At 35.5% G+C, this 19,789-nt stretch overlaps 4 protein-coding genes across 4 annotated transcripts; 3 read left to right on the forward strand and 1 right to left on the reverse strand.

The window, feature by feature from the left end:
- Positions 1-1,322: 1,322 nt before the first annotated feature.
- LOC120345905 (thiopurine S-methyltransferase-like) lies at positions 1,323-5,439 on the forward strand. The gene is made up of 2 exons (XM_039415494.2): positions 1,323-1,883; positions 2,561-5,439. Exons 1-2 carry the CDS (start codon positions 1,551-1,553, stop codon positions 2,732-2,734), a joined length of 507 nt encoding a protein of 168 aa, XP_039271428.2. The 5' UTR covers positions 1,323-1,550; the 3' UTR covers positions 2,735-5,439.
- Positions 5,440-5,471: 32 nt separating this feature from the next.
- On the forward strand, positions 5,472-7,011 carry LOC120345896 (large ribosomal subunit protein mL38-like). Its single transcript, XM_078116632.1, has one exon. It carries the CDS (start codon positions 5,472-5,474, stop codon positions 6,867-6,869), a length of 1,398 nt encoding a protein of 465 aa, XP_077972758.1. The 3' UTR covers positions 6,870-7,011.
- Positions 7,012-7,802: 791 nt separating this feature from the next.
- LOC120325461 (mannose-1-phosphate guanylyltransferase regulatory subunit alpha-A-like) lies at positions 7,803-11,356 on the reverse strand. Its single transcript, XM_039391572.2, has 2 exons — positions 11,200-11,356; positions 7,803-10,540 (listed from the first exon to the last, which is right to left on the reverse strand). The coding sequence occupies exon 2, from the start codon at positions 10,514-10,516 to the stop codon at positions 9,251-9,253; it is 1,266 nt and encodes a 421-aa protein (XP_039247506.2). The 5' UTR covers positions 10,517-10,540; positions 11,200-11,356; the 3' UTR covers positions 7,803-9,250.
- Positions 11,357-12,626: 1,270 nt separating this feature from the next.
- On the forward strand, positions 12,627-17,337 carry LOC120325472 (serine/threonine/tyrosine-interacting protein A-like). Its single transcript, XM_039391585.2, has 7 exons — positions 12,627-12,842; positions 13,008-13,094; positions 13,395-13,492; positions 14,601-14,738; positions 15,543-15,593; positions 16,453-16,525; positions 17,092-17,337. Exons 1-7 carry the CDS (start codon positions 12,816-12,818, stop codon positions 17,206-17,208), a joined length of 591 nt encoding a protein of 196 aa, XP_039247519.2. The 5' UTR covers positions 12,627-12,815; the 3' UTR covers positions 17,209-17,337.
- Positions 17,338-19,789: the final 2,452 nt, after the last annotated feature.

Raw genomic sequence — 19,789 nt, forward strand, 5'->3', positions numbered from 1 at the left:
TTAAAATGTTTCTACTTACGAAATTTTTTTACGAAGGGGCTTCAGAATGGAATTACTTTTCGCGGGTAGAGTCTCTACTGTACTTTTGAAGCTCCAGAAGTATGTGCACCAAGATGGCGCACAACCTGAACATGGTATGTGTACCAGGTTAGGGTTCAGGTTGTGCGCCATCTTGGTTTAAATACTTCGGGAGCGCCGTAGTTTTCTTGTTGAGGGGTCGCGAATATCTGTAAATGTTGATTTTACGAAAATGGGGGTCGCGAAAAAAAAGTTTGGCAACTACTGGCATAGACTGACTGCCACATTGGTCGTTCTATTATTTATGTGTTTACTTATTATCTTTTTTTTTAAACGTTTTGTAACTTCGGAAAATCCCAACATTTTTTTTTATCTGTGATTCTTTTCCTTCCATAGTGTTACCAAAGCCGTTTTATATTGGCTCTGGTGTTACCACAAAACGTTTTGTGAGGCAAAGAGACGAACAAATTTTGTGCTGCTGATAATCGAGTATTATTTCGCATTCATACACAAATATAGGAAACACGAAACTGATAAATAACAATCAATCAATCGTTTATTTGTCATCACAAAAACAAGTTCAAATAAAACCGTAAATAAATAGAATAAAACTGATGCAATGAATACCTCCTATACAGTAGGCTACTAATTATGTTATTTGTGTGACCGGAGTCGCGACCTAAGAAGATCTTCAAGCAGCGACGCCTACATCGATGTTACAGGTTAGAATAAAAAGTAACATGAATGAGGGATAAAATATATAAATCCTAAGAATGAGTCAACGAATGATGCAAATACAGTTGCGACATTAGAAATATTTGAAATTATGATACATGGTTAAACATATTTATGGTTAAACTAGGAATATGTAAATTATATTGGAATAAGTACTAATAAGCATGCGAATAAAAATCATAGAAAAGGCAAATTTGGCGTAATATACAACTAAAAACCAGGCAAGGCAAACCCTAACACAAAAATGTTTACTGCAGATGCAATTTGGAGGCTCATACAATCAATACAAAAATTGATAGAGTCTAATGAAAGTTACAAACAAACTATTATATCTAGATAATTTTGGCAATAAAGAGATAAAACGATCAAATCATTTAAAAAAAAAATAGCAAACGTAGATTGAAGGCAATAAATAAACTATCGTGCTCCACTCTAAACGATTTTGAATCAACTATCAATATAGCAGATATTCTCGGATTCCGACTCCTTGCACCTATTTTCGTCTGCGAAGCTTGGCTGTTGAGGAGTGGGCGGTCCTTCGAAACGAAAACGAGCTATTGTTTTCAACCCTATTTGTATAAAAGAGTGTCCGAGCGGCTGCACAACATTTGAATTAGAAATCACTATTGTTAACTTATGGTTGTGTGGTCATTATTACAGAAATAAAAATGTAGTGTAAACTCGTAGAAATATCCATTGGGGTTCAACCGTGGCTCTTGTTTTATTTGCTTCCAAGATTACGGGTAAAAATTTGTTTTGACCTTCACAGATTTTTTAATGCCTTGACCCTAGTTACCATGGCAGGACCGTTAGATAAGCAAGGCATCGTTGTGTTAGACCAAGTTTGGACTATGGAAGACTGGGATAAATTTTGGAATTCTGCAGCGGATATTCCGTTTCAGATCAATGATTTTAATCCAGAATTGTTAAAGCTCGAAAAAATGCTTTTCCCCATACCAAATAAGAAATACCGGGTGCTTTTTCCACTATGTGGGAAGTCATATGATATGAAATGGGTAGCGGACAAAGGGCATGGTGTCATTGGCGTGGATTGCTCCGCGAAACCGTTGGAAGATTTCTTCAATGAACATGGCATAACATATGTCGAGAAGCAAGAAAGTAGTTGCCAGGTAAGTTGCTGTTGGGGTCGTGTAGTCTGTACACGAAGTGTCCTCCGGTATGGCTTGTTTCGCTACAATGTTGTTGTGAAAAATACAAAGATCGATGAAGCCATTAGAGAATATTACTTTTATTTTGTTCAAACTGACTCTGAGTCGATCAAGACCCCATAAATTTGCTTTTTCATTTTTGTCTTATATTTCAGCATTGCCCCTTGAGTATTATTACACAAGGTAAGCTTTGCTTAAGTATAGCATACCTGATGAATAAAAATACAATTTAAAAAAATAACAAGTTTAGTCACTATACGATGACATTATTTAAAATTAAATAAGTGTTTCGTTTATTTGTTTTATAGTTTCGGTTGTCATCGAGCTAACAGTGTCCTACTTGTCCCAAGGTCGTGAAAATTGGCATATAAGTGAACTATAGGCCTACCTGATTAAAATGAAGTATTGCAAATTACAATTTATATAAAATATTCCTAAATTTAAAAATTTGAATGGCGATAACATGCTTTAAGATATACCGGTATCGATCCGATATTGTCACACCTATATTTCAAAATTCATTGCTGGGAATGAAATGAGTTTCATGACCAACGTAGGAACGAGATTTGACAAGTTATGCGTAAGAAATGAGTCAAATAGCTACATTTCTTGACAATCATTTTATGACTCTATTTTAGGTGCTGCAGTCGACAACTGAGGGCTGTAATATCACATTGTACGCTGGGGACATTTTCAATCTACCAGATTCAGCATTCGAGAAATGCGACGCAGTTTTTGACTACGGGAGCGTAATTGCAATAAAACCAGAGGAGAGAAAAAAATATGCTGATGTCATGAACAAAACGACGTGACGTCAGCTATCTGTTATGCGCGTTTGATTTCAATGGATATATGGATCCAAAACCGCCAACGTATCCAAATTCACCTGAAATGGTCACTGTTGCGTTTGGGGATATATTCAATATAAAACCTCTACTTGACGTAGACAGAGAGAGATACCTTCGTGGCGTACCTACACCTATAGCGAAAGAACTATATTACTATCTTACAAAGAAGTGAATGTATATCCGTCTTGGTTGCTTCATCTGGTCAATTGCAACTTTTCCTCTGTCGGTACATTCACTTCCAGTTTAGAGTTGGATACATTTTGAGGGTCATCTGTATAAAATCATCACCCAGAATAAGGATGGGCTAATTATGGCACGAAGCACCAAAGCATTTTGTGCGCCTCCTGCTCTCGGAGAAAATCCCTTGCAACTAGACCTACATACAAATTTATATTACTACTAAAATAACTAAACATTGAATTATCAAAATGATATTATTTTTTTAATCTTCGCAATCTTCAATTTTAACTCCAACAATTTCAGTCACCATTAAATCAATTTGCAACCAAAACACACCATATATTTTACTTGTGCTCGGTAGCTAAAATATCATTATATTTTGACTATTCGAATATATATTGGGATGAACTCTATATATGAATTTAAAAAAATCATGTAATATTTGAAGTGTATGATCCTGAAGCTAAAGTTGCAACGTAAGCTTCTGGTTGAGAGCGTTTTACTCATCTTCAATATATTAATGGTGGCAACGCGCAGTATGCCTGCCCGTATGTTTTGTGCGTTTATGCCACATTCAAAGTAAAATATATAAAAACTCATGATTTCCGCCTACCAGTGTAGTTGAATTTGCAAAGTGACTACTTTAGCATTTACTTGTTCATACAATGAGTTTACTCAACTTGATCCACAGCCCTTGAGTCCAAATCATGTGGAATGAATATTTTATGAATTTTTAATACCGGTGAATGGAATTATCAATGTTCATTTGGCGATTTTTTCAACAACGTCTTGAAATACTTTTATTGATGTATATAGCTACTATACCGACTAACTCCATCATAACATAACTGTGGAGGTACAGTTATGCTACAAACCAAATGTTACAAAATCTGAAGCAGCATATGCCAAAATCCAAGTTCCAGTAGTTTTAATAGCATAATCTTATGTTGTAATTAAGGGATTATGTTAATCAGCTATTGCAACTGTGTTGTTTTTATACTCTTGTTATTTCACCATAACAGTGTTGTGTCATACTGACCCGTTTCATATTATTAGTTCATTTTATTTAAATATTTGTAATATGCTTTCTTTTCTATTTTCTGCATAAATTGCCTCATTGTAGTTTTGTACCATGGTGACTTAAATTTCTATAATTGAGTGACTTCTATATTCTGCACGAATTGCTTTATTTTAGTATTGTGTGACTACATAATTTAGTGACTTTCAAATTCTGTGTGAACTTCCTTATTGAACAGTTGTGACTTCTATATTCTGCATGAATTGCCTGATTGCAATACAGAACCGTTGTGGCCTCAAATTTCTGTAAATTAGTGATTTTTATTACTGTATCTTCTGCAAGAATTGAGTATTTGTAACGTACTGTAATTACCTGGTTTAGTGACCTTTTAATATAGATACATTTTATTCATATTTTCTTCATGTATCAATTCGTCACCAGCCTTCAGGAATCACAGAACCATGCATCCCTCAAACTTTGCAACCCAGCTTGCCCTATCCGGCCCCAGTTACATTACTGTTACCCTTAAACATACTTATGCCAGAAACAATGTTAATATTTCAGCGTAAGCTCTTCACTTTAATTAGATTTTTCACTTTGTCTTTTTACTCTTGTATGACCACAATGTTAGACTTTTCATATGTGTCACCGCTGCCAGTAATGCATTTTTTCTCCTCTTACCTCGTTCTGTATGCACAGTGTGTATTTCTAATATGGTGATAAAATAAACTACCGATTACCTCTGTATTAGTCTTTCGTTCGCATATGTGTTATTCCTAATATGTGTCGCATATGTGTTATTCCTAATATGTGTTGCATATGTGTTAATCCTAACCCCCACATGACTATGTCACCAAAAAATTACTTCATTACGACGCCACAATAGCGTAAAGAATACCTCCAAAGTGTACCGATGGTATGAGAGACTGCTGGCGTTAATGAGAACGGTATCGTCGGCGCAGATGCCATCTCGGACGATGATAGCTATACTTGCCAAGCTCTGTAACGTGATTGTGACGTAATTTTGGATGACATAGTCAGGCAGGGCTAGGAATAACACATACAAAATTTGTTATGCTACGCCTACCACAAGTACTTGTGGTACTAAACTATACTAGACCCCAAAATTTAAAGAGATTCCACAGATAATTACATTGAACAAATTCAAATAATTTATACTGATATATGTGATTACTTAGCAGAAATGTTTCATTTCATGGCAAAGGTACACATTGAAGATATAACTGACATTAATTTACTTTGATTTCCCAAGTTAAGAAAACAATCAATCATATTAAATTTGAAAAGAGTAAGAGTACTGCATAATATTTTTACCACTATGACTAAAATACACTCTGATGCGATTTCTGCTCTTCTGAGACTGGATATGCCTCATTTCTCTCTTTTTTCATAGCTTTTATATTCATATATAAATATATTTACTGTATCAACCCTCATTTCTGTATTTAGATTCTATGAATTTTACAAAAATAAAACAACAACATGTTGTTACAAAATAGCCGTCACATTCAATCGTACGTGTATTTTCAAAATTCATTTCGCTTCATCAGTGGATACAAGAATAATCCAGAGAATATTCGAATTGATAAACATCCATCCAATGTTACAGAAGAAGACTTGGAACGTCAGCGAATCAAACTTGCTATTGCTAGAAAAGCAAAACCAAAGATCTCTGGATTTAACAAGATTACATATATGAGGTTGTTCAAACAGGCTGAAGGACTAGACCCCAATGCACAATACAGGAACAGGCCTGATCTTCCGACTTACAGAAGCATTAAACGATATTTGGAAACTGCGGAGCGTGAACGGAGAAAACAAAGAGATGAGGGAGTGTGGTGGAAAACACTGGATTACTGGATAAAAGAACGGGAAGGAATGAATGATAAACTGAATGATATTGGACATGAACTGCTGAAAGAAAAAAGGGGTTATAAAATCAGGAGTAAAAATAAAATCGACCCTGAGTTGGAAAAGGCAGCGAGAGAAAGAACTCTAATACTAGATTGTGATGAAATTCTTTGTGAATGGGAGAAAAGTAATATAGGGATTCGTCATATTAAAGAAATTGCGCATTACTATAATATTTATAAAGATCTTTTCAAGGATTGTGATTTTCATCCTGTTTTACATATGGATGTGGATTACGAATGTGAAAATGAACTTTCAAATCCTGTGTTTTACGGTAACGAGTTGCTGCCAAGTGAAGTCGCGTCTGCTCCTACGATTACATTTCAACCAAAAGCTGATAAATTGTACACATTGCTCCTGACTAACCCAGATGAGCATTTAGAGGACAATGATAAAGAATATGTCCACTGGCTTGTTGGGAATATTCCAGAAGGTGATGTGTTGAAAGGAGATACTATAGTTGATTATTTACAACCCATTCCAGCTCGCGGCACGGGTTATCAACGCATGATTTTCGTACTGTTCGAACAGTCTGACAAAATTGATTTTATTTCAGAACAAAGAGAAGCGCCATGTACATTACTACGAGAACGTGATTTTTCAACTTTTGAGTTTTATAATAAACACAGTGCTCAAATAACTCCAGTATCTTTACGATTTTTTCAATGCAAATGGGATTTTACTGTAAAGAACACTTTTCATCATGTGTTAAAAATGGAAGAACCAGTATATGAATACGAAAAACTCAGCGAAAGGGAGAGACTTAGTGCTCTTACAAATAGACCCGATGGAAAAACACTGCAATGGCTTGCAAGGTTTATGCCAAAAGAAATGGTTTATCCCGATGGCAGTCCAGAGGCTGAGAAACTAAAACGGCAAGCTGCCCAAGACGCCTCTCGTGCAGTTGAAAACCCAAACCATTCTCGGAGGCGCCTTGTTGATCCTGTGTATGTGATGGGCAGAATATGAGACAACCCAGAAGAAAATAGACGATGTTTAATAATTATAATTAAATAGTTGATATTCAAACGAAGTAATAGTGTTACCACCTGACTGGTATGTTTTATGTATCTCCACTGAGTTGTGAGGGGCAGAATATGGGGTAAAAACCCAGGGAAAAAAATACAAATACGATGTTTAATTAATAATCAAATTTCAAGTCTATTCAAACTAAGCAAGTGTTACCACTTGACTGGTATGTTTTATGTTGACATAAATTTCCACCAAGTTCAGTATCGTTATGTTCGGAACTCCATAATATTGTAAAGATGGTATCGATATCAATGAAATAGATCATTTATGGCTAATGTAACCAATTTGTAAATGTTTACAGTAAAGAAAGATCAACTTAGTTTGGCTGAATATCCACATCTTGCTTATGTTTAAATTTTATTAAAATACTGTTTATTGAAAAGTGCTGTGTATTATTTTGTAATGCAGAATGTCACATGAAAACTATTGTCTTAGTCAAAATGGCAAGCTGGGAAAAATACAGTTCAAGCCATTTCTGAATGGAGTGAGTGAACTTTCATTACTCATCGATTTTAATCATGCATGATAGTTTGGCCGAGGCCTTCTATGCAATTAAGGATAGTTTGGCCGAGGCCTTCTATGCAATTAAGAAATCAAAAGAGCATACAGTCTAATATTGTTCTTCCTTTGGTACTCTCGAAGTGTTTGTACCAGGTTAGGGTTAGGCCACAATGTTATTCTAATTTTCCCTATTTTAGTTCTATTACGAGTTCAGGGACTGTTTGTGTTAGCCAAGTGAATATACCCCTGCCCATAGGTTTCAGTCCCTTTACACAACTTGATGTAAACTAGGCGAACAAAATTAGTTACCTACACATTGGTAAACACACTTCTGAAGCGCCCTACCTTCATATGGATTCACACTATCACTTCTTTGAAGAAAAAATTTATTATGGTCCTATATATCCAGCTAAAGTAACTGCACTATTTCTACAATACATATAAAATAAAAATGACGGATAAAAAGAAATGAAGAATAAAGATAGTGTGGTAGTTCACGTACAGTTTATAAAAGTGTTGAAGTTTCAGATCACCTTATTACAGTGTTTTTATCACATGGACTTTATCATTGTTTAAATGGAAAAGTTTATACCAAGTCGCAACTAGCAAGTAAAAATTTAGTCACAATTTTCCTATTCAGGTTGCAACAAATGAGCTGCATACGAATTACGCAAGCAGTTTGAATAAATATAGAGAAGCAAGCAGCTCTGGATTACTATTCAGCATATTCAATTTAACCACTACAAATACAGCCCCAGCTACTTCCTGTGCTTTTGATTACTGATCCATCACTAAATTGATATACTTTGAAGATTCAATTTACCAATACAATTAAAGTTTGCCAAACCTCTGGCAGCATTTTTATATAAATATGGTCCAAGCCAACTAACTTACACGAAAGTGTCTATGTAATAAAATTACAACCAGCCTAATAAGGGCTACACGAAAGTTCTGAAGATATAATTTGGAAATGAGGAACAGTGAACTAAATGTTATAAAACTGAAGTCATAAGGTGCAAAGCAAGCAAGGTCACAAAAATAAAATATGGCTAAAATAATAATTTGACGTAAGCAATACGAAATTGAAGTCATATGGTGAACACAAAACATATGATATGACGACAAACGATATGCCAACCGAACCAATAATATTTGACCACAATACTCAGGAACACACATTGCAATGAGAGAGCATATATAATATTTAGTATCAGTCTGGAGCTGACAAAAGCAACCGACGGCCTGTAGGGCAAATCTGGCCCGTTACGTAATTCAATCTTGCTCGTCTGATGCTGCCATAACTGAAACCAAATTTTAATGTTATAGCTAAAAGATAGCTCAAGGAATTTGATAAGATTGCAATATAATTTAGTTTTGGCACGAGGCTCATTGTTTCAGACTTTTGCTTTTGTAACACTACGAATAATGTTTATAAAATGTAAATTTTCATGTCACGCTTACATGGCCCGTCAGTCTAAGTGGGCAAAATCTTTGGCCCCTGGTACAAAAACCTTGCCCAAGGGACTGTTGGAGATTTTATGAAGGGTTTGTAAATACGAAATAATAAGTTCTTCAGTATCAAAATAGGGGCTGGAAAAAATAATACAATTCTAAATTTTACTATAAATACATAGTTCTGTATGATTGGGGTGAATTCTAAGCAAAAATATTTCATTATTTTTTTTTACAATTGCTAGAGAATATATAACTACATGTACAGTTAGATAATAAAACTATGTGAAATGTGCACAGAAAAATAAACTTGGCTTCAAGAACAATAAATCATTCCGAGTTCTCATAGATAATCTATGAATGTCTTATAAGATAATTTGATTCTTTGTGCATGATTTCAAGTCCTTTCCTGGAAGTACAATTGCATTTAAAACTACAATTTCCGATTCAACATTCACGTTACCACCAAGGACAGTTATGGAAGGGCTTAGTTTTCCTTCATGGTCGAAGAGACTACCACTGACTATTTTTGCAAAAGGAGCATTTGGGTCTGGTTGTTGTGCTGTGCCTTCAACTCTGGTCCATTCCCCTATTGTAGATTTCCAACCAATGATGCTGTTTAGCACACAGCTATGATTTGACAAATTCACCTCATTAAGAATGATAGAATTTCGAACTCTGACCCCAGCACTGATGCGTACATCAGCACAGATTGTGACATTGGGGCCCAGAAGTGCAGTGGGGTCAATCTTAGCCGAAGGGTGAATGAAAACATCCCCGATAATCATCGGGCCTCCTTCCTCACTTTTTGCGAGCCGATGAGGATGGGTTTTATGATATAACGATAGATACAGCTTGTTGGCATACACTGCGGATGCAGCAGACTTTATTTGGCTCCACATTGAAGTTGTTTGGTATGCATAAAGCGACCCCAAGTCGGTCAAAGGCATGATGATGTCTTGTTCAAGGCTGAGTGAGAGGGAATCTGAAAATACTCCTTGAGCGTACATTTCTTCTTGATTTCGTAAAACGGCTTCAGCAAGCATCCCGAATATTTTTGTTGAAAAGAGATACACTCCACAGTTTATTAAAGGACTCACAAATGATTCTGGTTTTTCAACATAATGTGTAACTTCTTTCGTTTCCTCATTTTCAACCAAGCATCCATAAAACATTGATTCCTTTGAAGGGACGTTAGTTGCTAAAATCGTCGAGCTGTTCGACGGTGACGCATATTTCAAATGAAATTTGAGCATTTCTGATAACGGAAAATTACAACAAACGTCCGAATTCATGACAAAAATGCCAGATGGATTTCCCGCCATAATTTGATCTCTAAAATGATACAATCCACCCCCAGTTCCCATTTGTGAAAATTCTCTCAAATAACGTATACTGATATTGAACTCTTTACGACAATGATTTATAAAGTTCTTTAGATTTTCATCTTCTGGAAAAAATCCAATCAAAATAATTTCCTGTAGATTTGGAACTGCGACACAGGCCTCAATGTGGTGTTGAATCATCGGAACGCCAGCGACTGGAAACAAAGGTTTTGGTTGGTTGAGAGACAAAGGTCGAAAACGAGTTCCTTTGTCCGGCCCACCAATCAGAATTACTGCTTTCCACATATTGCAAGCTTGTCTGTTTTGGATCTAAAATAAAAGAAATAGAAAGATGAGCATATGACAAGTATTTGTACATTTTTGAACAAAATAGTAGTTAGCTTTTCATCATGGAGTCGTGGTCAACTTATACAGTTATAGATACCAAATTCAAAATTTCACAAGATCCAGCCATATCGCTAAGATTATGATAGGTGACAAAGTTCAGCAGTTGATTATACTTAAGTAAACTAAGCTCATAAGATTGAAAATATGTAACAACGTAATTCTGCAATGCAGTACTTCAGGTCTCGGGGATTTGTACCTCATTCAGTCATTTAAAGTTTTCAGTGGCCATTTTTTTAAGTTTTGTTCTATGCTGCTCAGTGTCTGTGTGTTGCATATTTTTTGCACCATGGCAAGTTCAAAATTAATTATATTATTCTAATTAGCCTAAATTAATTAAGCTCATATGATTATTATATGCCACTTACTCTCATCAAATTAAAAAAGAACTGAAGAACTGTGTGATCTTGCAAAATAAATGCCCCTTTCAGCTTACTCCACATCTACTGTCAGACTATGTCAATAATTTATATACCGGTATATACCTAGCTTATTTATTATGACTCCGACAAAAAAATTGATGAAAACAAAATAAAACTGATTAGGCCTACAGAATCAAATCAGGAAAACAGCAAAATAATTACCTGTTTTCATGAAGTACAAAATATATGTAGTCAAGTTATCTGTCTTGAGTAATGGAGAAACAAGTTCTTCGAAACAAGAAGGATTCAAGATCATGCAACCACAGAGAATGATAACTGGATAATGCAACACAGGCGAGAAGTACGGGAACGCGAAGTCTTTCAAAACAGCTGGCGACTGATCAATTACTACTACGGCAGATGGCAGGCGCGAGTTGGGAACACGTTGACGAGTGGTGGCGGAGTCAATAATAACCATTTCAAAGATCGGAAGCGAGTGATTTTGAATTATTTATAGAGAAATAACGAAAAAAAAAACTTACTTGATTGGATATAACGGTATTTGAAATATAAACGACGAATACAGTTTTGATCAAATCTTTGAAGTAAATTATTTACAAGTGTGCTCGCAAAAATGTTGAACTTAGACCATTGAACTAAATTTATCATGATTTATATAGTATATGTATGCCAAACTTTGATCTTGCTGACAAAATTCATCACATAAAAACAGTAAACTTTAAGAAAAACCTTTAAAATGTTATCACTAAGCACGTCTTCGCCAATTAATCTATCAGAAATAGAAAAATGAAATACACAAACAATTGAACTGAGCATCTTCTGTATTGCAATGGATCACAACAACATCATTTATCGCATATTTATATTGCGGGTCTCATTTTACGGTCTACACAAATTAGGATAGAATTTACATATTAGTAACAAACGAACAAAATATTTAGATTCGCGAGGGTTTAACGGAAACAAACTGCACCAATACAATAGGGGTTAAATTTGAAAATTCAGCAACAGAAATTCAACTATCTCAACCTTGCATATAATCATTTGGATGTAAATTATTTTCTCGAGTGTCGTGTGTTTCTGTAAGTCTCTTTACTGTGCTCACAATGAGAGTAAAATCGAGACACTTTTTCCATCAATAATAATATTGAATTTTCCAAACCACTGCCCCAAATACATCAAATTTCCGTATAATCATTTGGGAGGTTCTTGTCTACACCCTCTACAGGGGTGGTGACTCCACTACGACCCATGGGCCGGGGCCACGGCCCATCTAATTGGGCCACATGGGCCGTGGCCCATCAAGCTATGGGCCGCGGCCCCGTCAGGAAAAATTCAATTATCTTACCAAAATTTTTCAATTTTTACAAAATTGTCAATATTCGAACCAAAAAATAAACTCCTGTAGTATGTGTACCAGGTTAGGGTTAGGGCAAAATTTTGTTCCGATTTTTTTACATTATAGTTCTATTATGAGTTTGGGGACTGTCTGTGTTAGCCAAGTGAATAGTTCCTTTACACAACTTGATGGGCCGCGGCCCATAGCCTGATGGGCCTAGGCCCAATTTGATGGGCCGTGGCACCGGCCCATGGGCCGAAGAGGAGTCACCACTTCCACTCTACACCCTTATTCCGGGCAAAAATGATAAACGGGAACACTTTCATAAAATGATTTGAGTTGCTGTGTTTCCGCACGATGCACTCTGTAATAAAGTAGTATGCAAGCAAACCAAGCCTATTGTTTATATTCGCTTCAACAGCGTTTGCGATTCAGTGATGTTACTGCGCGCATTTAGTCATAAACAGTGTATAGTTGCATGATGGACTCCGAGTTGCCGTGCATTGTAAGTTTAGAATTTACACTTATTTCAATATCTAGACTAATTATCATATTGTTCTGGATAGGATAGGAATGTTATAAGTGAATGTTATAAGTAACAGGGTAACTGTGCATTAGGCCTATAGTATTTAAGTCAATTAAGCCTAAACAAATTTTGTCTTTCTTTTAGTCGTGGCAATATGACATGCGCAGAAAGAAACAAGAAATCATTCCAAATGTATATCTAGGACCATACCAGGCAGCTGCAAAATCTGAGGTAAAGAGGGTCAGTTTGTTGTCTGTGTTTTATGAAATGTGAAGACCTACTGTTTATGAGGACTTTTTCATAATTTTTATTATAAATGTAGTGGTTTAGCGAAGGTAAAATAGATCATATTTATTTTGGGATGAGTAGAGTCAACAAGATGGCATAATACGAACCATGGTATGAGAAAAAGTTACCACTTACAGTTATACCTAACCATTGGTTTCTTCTTTATTATGCTCTCAAGTTAACTCTTGATACAATCAGACAATGCGCCAGACAGAACTGAAACGAAATTGTTTTTTTTTTCAGCTTGAAAATCTTCGAAATGATGGCATCACTCATATTTTATGTGTTCGGCAAGATGTCGAAGCAAGATGCGTAAAAGTCAACTTTCCAGATATATTCATGTAGGTACGATTGGTCTAAGAATAATAGCGGGATTCTTGTATTTGTTGAGTGATTATATGTACTGTATTCCTTTAAATAAAAAAACTGTGTGAAAATATTGCCAGCTTTATTTTGCTTCTGAATATTTTTTTCATTTTCTAACCCAAAATGGCAGTGTGTGAATGGACAGCTGAAATATTTACTTAATATTTGGAGCTGAATTTGTAACAAGACAAAAAATAAGTGTTTCATTTCCAAAGGAAAACTGTATTAAAGTCCATACACCTGGAAAGATTAACTGTTGTATTATCTATTCACTTCTTAGTAAGAGAATTTGCTCAAAGCAAGGTTACTCACTCACACTCAGAAGTAAAGACAGAAAGAAGACTAATCACTGAGCAGAGATATGGGCCACTAAAGGGTCTAAGTTCGGGGACTGTCTGTGTTAGCCAAGTGAATATACCCCCTGCCCATAGGTTTCAGTTCCTTTACACAACTTGATATAAAGCAGACGAACAAAATTAGTTACCTTCATATTGGTACACATACTTCTGAAGCTCCCCTCAAAATGCCAATAGGTACTGAAACTATATGAAATTATGATGGTGCCTTTTATGCCAGTAAATTATGAGACGAGAGTCACAGGCAACCATTTGATTGAGCTAACTTATCTCTCCAGCGTCTTTCCTAGATAGACACATAGATAGGGCTGGACATTTCGAATCGAATAGTAAATTATTCGAATCGGTTCAGAGCTAAATTTCAAATCGCCACCATCTTGTTTTTGATCTTTCCACTAATCTTCGAGGTGAATTCCCCATTTTTTTTCATTGGAGTCATATTTTTTTAACGAAATTCTAACATATGACTATTTTCTTATTGATATAACGTGTTTGTTATTCTGTGTGAACGCTCAGTAATCTATCAGAGTGATTTGTTCTATGTCTTCAGTAATTCATAGGTTGAGAGAACCAATTTCTATAATAAAATCGCTTACGATTATATATTTTCAAGTATTCGAGATTCAATTCGAAAAAATTATTCGATTCGATTCTGAAATCACAAGGTATTCGAAAATGCCCAGTCCTACTTATAGACTCTTATCATACAATGCAACACATTTTTCAGATATAAAGTGATAGAGTTCAGGGACCATCCGTGTGAAAGTATCATATCTATATTACCTGAAGCAAGAAATTTTATAAATGAATGTTTGCAATCGAAAGGAAAGATTCTTATACATGGTGTAAATGGAATGTCAAGAAGGTATTGAACCGATATTTGCATTTTTTATATGACATATTCATATGGCTATCAATTGGTGTTATGCAAGACTAACTGTGCCCACCCCTGCTCTATGCCTTTGTCAAAGTGGATCTGTATGAGTGTTTATGCTATTTGATTCAAGAGTTTTGCTGCACACTAAGAGTTTAGATATAAAAGTCATGTCATAGATAACATATTGGAATCTCTCACTAGTTGAAAACAAATCAACAATTTGTAACCATAATTTATGTGCATGCTTTCGCGTTTCTTATCATGGTTGAAAAATGCTTGTCTGAAGAATTCTGACTCTGGTCAGACGAAACGTTACAGAAATACATCTGTGTTTGTGTGCAGCAGGGCTCTTGAATTAAATAGTATATTCATATGACTTTTGCTGTGAACAAAGCTCTGAACAAGCAGCCATTGGTAGGTAAGGATTCACACGGTTTGGGAGGATCAAGATTGTTTCATTTCGACATTTGTGTACCCAATGGAGGATCGAAATAGTTTAACAATCGTATTAACCACCTCACGCAAGGTGTAATCAATTGGGTACACATTATAGTTTTATATACAATGTGGTGGCACTGTGGAATATTGACGTCATATTTCAGAGAGTTTTCATCCTGATCCATGTCTAACACTTAATGACTTGGCCAGAGTTAAATTCACTCTGATTCAGAACACCTAATCGTAATATGGTTAAAAAGATATGAGATATATACAAATGATATTGACCAACTTGGATAAATAATTTCAGTGCATCCTTCAATTCAGTCTTATCTCGGGAATTTATTTTTTCAGTGCCTCACTAGTCATCGCTTACATAATGGAAACACGATCAATTTCCTATGAGTAAGTATTTTTTTGTTTTTTTATCACATGAATCAAAGGACTATGACCAGGTTATGAACTATCTTTGTTATTCAAATTGCCTCATTTTCAATTAGTAGATTTACATTAGATTGTTGGATTTGTACTGGTAGCCGGATGAGAGCCATACACTCCTTTATTAAGGTGAAATTTGAAATCCTGTTCAAGTCTTCAAAAAGGGTTAAAAGATATTTATAATTTATTCAGTTCCAAATTTACTTAGCATGAAAAAAGGTATTGTGAATATACGGATGGATATCTTATTCAAACTCCTAACAGTTTTAAAACCTTTTTCATGTAATGTTTTGAACGCATTCTGCTTTAGACAAGGCTCTGTACAAACAGGCATTGCCAGATAGGGATCTACTATGGTTGAAAGATATGAAATTTTTCCTGATTTGAACGAGAAATTTTTATCTTGTAATGCCAACATAGTAAAGTCCAGCAAGAGCGTAGCAATACGGTTTTCAGTAAATCGTTTAAAAATAAATCAAAATGGTCTTGGAAAAGGCATATGAGTTTATATCTTACTGCAAATGACGCAAAATTACATTTAAAACAAAAAATGTTGAACGAAAAAAAATTTTTTTTTTTGGGGGGAGAACATGGCCCTTTAGGCCTCCTGGCTACACCCGTGCTTCAACCACACAATCATCAAACACTATTATGCAATTTGGGCGTTCAGCCACATGCCCGTGACACTTACAATATTCCATCAGTACCTATCCTTCTACACTGTTTATATAAATTCATCTAATTTTAAATTACTACCGTAATTCTGACTCGGCATTCTTATTTTTTTAACCTATTTTATGCTGACTCATGTTTATTTCAATCATAGAGAAGCATTTGAAATTGTTAAAAGAAGAAGGTTTTGTATTGCTCCTAATTATGGATTCAGATCTCAGCTTCAGGTGAGTTTCTCAATAGTATCTTTTTTAGGTAACAGTTTTAGGTCAGTATGGTCTTGAACATGTATCCCGCCTCTGTTATACCGTTTAATTATCATGCAGATACTGTTACATTTTTAAAGCAAATAAACACATATATATGCATCTATCTGTCATGTGATTCATGTTGATAAATTCTAATGTATAATCCAAACAATGAAAATGGGACATTGGAAAAGAATAAAACTCAAACTGTTAATTGGAAAGTAGAATCTGTCCATATCTTTTGCAAGCCCAATTCGATTCTGACCAAATCAACTGTCATCCCTATGCAGAAGCAGTGTTGGGGTGGCTTGAGTAGGTTACTCGACTAGAGCCTCCAATTTATCAAAGACTTTTATCTAACTGCCCGTGAGACTTTGGTCAATGATTGACTCAACTTTTGTGATCTGTAACTTAACTTGACCTATGAGCTCAGTGACTTACAGTACATATTCCACCCAACACTACAAAAATACTGGTGTTTGCATTTATCAGTATATTGAGTGAATAGGTCACATCCCTGAAATAATTCAGTCATTTTAATTTAGGAATACGAACCAATATATAAAGCTCGGAATATGAGTAGTCAATGGATGGAAAATACTTCTAATACTGGGAAGAAAAGGAGAGTGTCATCTGAAGAATCAAGTTTTGAAATGGAATGAACATTTTGTGAAAAACCCATCGACTGCACCGTTGAATCAATCTTTGAGTTCATGGTCTGTTCCAATCTATTAATCCAGAAAAAGGGCACTGATCTAACCCTATTAAATAAATCAGTGTTGCTCCGACGTTTGCAATTAATATGAAATTCATGACTGTGAAATTAAATATTTTTTACAATGTTTACACACTCACTTCACTGCAACGACGGCGCTGTGCAAGCAGATATTTGCCGATATGTAAGAACTACTACTTTTGTGTCGCCCACTTTACAATTTGGAATTGCTGAACCAATTTGTTTACACTCTGGGTGAGGTCTGGGCATGAGATTTAAACCTGGGATGTGATGTCTGCGATGTCATTCTGCGGCCCGCGGAGAAGTGCCAATTTTGATTGATGTGTACAGTACGTCCCGCGAAGAGTTTTTAATGTATGTATGTTCGAGTAATTCCAATCCTTTTGACTTGCAAAGCCTATTTATTATCTATGCCTATGTCGTTGCATTGCCCCAACAGCTAGCCTGTGCGAAAGGAACAATGCATGCACCCAGAGTATTGTGCCTGCATATATTAGAAAGCCTATGTTAAATAATGGTGTGGCTCGCGGTTTCACCAAGTTATTTGTATTTGGCCCTCCTGTATTGAAGGTTGCACAGCCCTGCTTTAACCTCTTGTCATCGTTCCAATGTCTTTGAGGCAAATTAATTTTTCACTCTATCCTGCATAATGACTTGCATCTTTGATTTGTTAATGTGTGCAACCTACCATATTTATACAGCACTGTGAATATATTTATAAGCATATCTGCAAAGAGTCTGCTTTTTAGACTTGTTGTAAACTATTGCAAATTACATTTAAATAAATAAATATAAAACCTAATATAAAGTAATCTATGTTAAACAGAAAAGCCACTTTTTCCATCTTAGAGTATCTGTACTCTTTTACTCTGAATAAGGTCCTAGGCCAGTGGTTCTTAAACTGGGTTCGATCGAACCCCTGGGGTTCGGTGGAGCTGTTCCAGAGGTGCGACGAAAGTGCTCTGAAACAGTTGCATATTATGAGACTTTTTTATCACCCTGCATACTAATTATGCAAAAATAACTATAGTTCATGATGACTAATTACTAATGACTTGAACAATTGAATGAAACAATTAATTGGTGTTACCCTTATTGTATTCTACCGTACTAATACAATTTAACTCAATTTTACGGATAAATCGAAGATAGGCAGTAATTGTACATGAATGAATGCAAAATCAGAGCGTGTTTGAATTTCACTAGGTGATAAATTTGTGACAAGGAATAGTTTATCGCAGAGCTTTATCCGAAATTATTATGATCCATTCAGGACAACCTCGATATGGCGCCGAATTAATCCTATCTCTATTTCTGTAAAATAAAACAATTGGCAAACGATTTCATTCGCATTTCAGCGCAGTTTAAAGTTTGAGAACAAATTGCTTGAACTACCAACGTTTATGGAGTATATTATCATCTTTCGGATTTTCAAAGTTATTTTTTATCAGTTTTCGCCGGTTCACCAGCATAACTTATACAACAAAAACCATCTGCTCTTTCTGCTGCCAACGCCATTGTGACAAAACAATGGTTATTCCCACATGGTTATTGATATCTAAGGTTTCATCACAATGTTCATATTCTATAACCTTGCAAGAATTAGCTACCGCTTCATAACGTTACGGTTTGGCTTCTAATTTCAACCGTTCAGTACGATGGGGTTCGGCGGGAGCTTGCAGAATAGCGCAGGGGTTCGGCAGGCTCACAAAGGTTAAGAACCACTGTCCTAGGCAGTCAGTGATATTTGTAGCAAAGATGTATTACTTTTGGAAGGACTTGATTTTATTATATTTATCATGTTACTTTTAGACGCAGCTCGATAACCAGTTTTGGTTTTCGGCATCTCCTTTCACCCTGGAATGCGATTTTTTTTTGTATTTTCTTTAATTTGTAAATGTATAATTCGTACTTTCAGCATGGTGATGGAATAAATTACTGATTGAAGTGGTTTGGCATTGCCTAGCCAACACATTACACTCTTGGTGAGAATGGCATTGAATCTGAGATCTTTGCTTTGTCGCTTCTCGATAACCATCTTTGGTTCCTCGCGACTTCCCTCATCCAGTAAAACTGTGATTTTCCTTTTTTTTTTCTTGTATTTTCTGTGTTCAATTGTTATTTTTATTTATTTACTGGTTGGAAAAAATAAACTTGACTTGACTTGGTTTCGGTCCAAGGTTTTAATCATTTTTCCACTGTTTTTGACTGTTCATTTTGATTTCTAATTTCCAGCTCGTTTTCTAGCAACTGCATTGGTCATATCTATTCCGAACTGCACAGTTTAGTTTACCGAAATTGAAACCATAAATTCCTCTCTCATTATGCTTATTCATATTTTAAACTGGGCGATGTAATTTGTTTTGGGTAAAAATTGTGCAGTCATCTCAGGGTATGCACATATACAAGTCTGTCTCGTGCCTGTTTATGAGTTTCATCGTATGTGAGAAAATATTATTCTTAATTGCTCCTTTTTCTTGTTGATGCAGCATGAATTGATTCATCAA

The sequence above is a fragment of the Styela clava genome, chromosome 1 (genome assembly GCF_964204865.1).
Source record: "Styela clava chromosome 1, kaStyClav1.hap1.2, whole genome shotgun sequence".
NCBI lineage: Eukaryota > Metazoa > Chordata > Ascidiacea > Stolidobranchia > Styelidae > Styela > Styela clava.

Excerpts from the sequence above, each read along its gene's own strand:
- LOC120325472 (XM_039391585.2), top strand. The coding sequence starts at position 12,816 with ATGATGGACTCCGAGTTGCCGTGCATT. Across the intron at positions 13,095-13,394 it reads AGGCAGCTGCAAAATCTGAG|CTTGAAAATCTTCGAAATGA; the intron begins GTAAAGAGGGTC and ends TTTTTTTTTCAG. Across the intron at positions 15,594-16,452 it reads ACACGATCAATTTCCTATGA|AGAAGCATTTGAAATTGTTA; the intron begins GTAAGTATTTTT and ends TTTCAATCATAG.
- LOC120345905 (XM_039415494.2), top strand. The coding sequence starts at position 1,551 with ATGGCAGGACCGTTAGATAAGCAAGGCATCGTTGTGTTAGACCAAGTT. Across the intron at positions 1,884-2,560 it reads AGCAAGAAAGTAGTTGCCAG|GTGCTGCAGTCGACAACTGA; the intron begins GTAAGTTGCTGT and ends ACTCTATTTTAG.
- LOC120325461 (XM_039391572.2), bottom strand. The coding sequence starts at position 10,516 with ATGTGGAAAGCAGTAATTCTGATTGGTGGGCCGGACAAAGGAACTCGT.
- LOC120345896 (XM_078116632.1), top strand. The coding sequence starts at position 5,472 with ATGTTGTTACAAAATAGCCGTCACATTCAATCGTACGTGTATTTTCAA.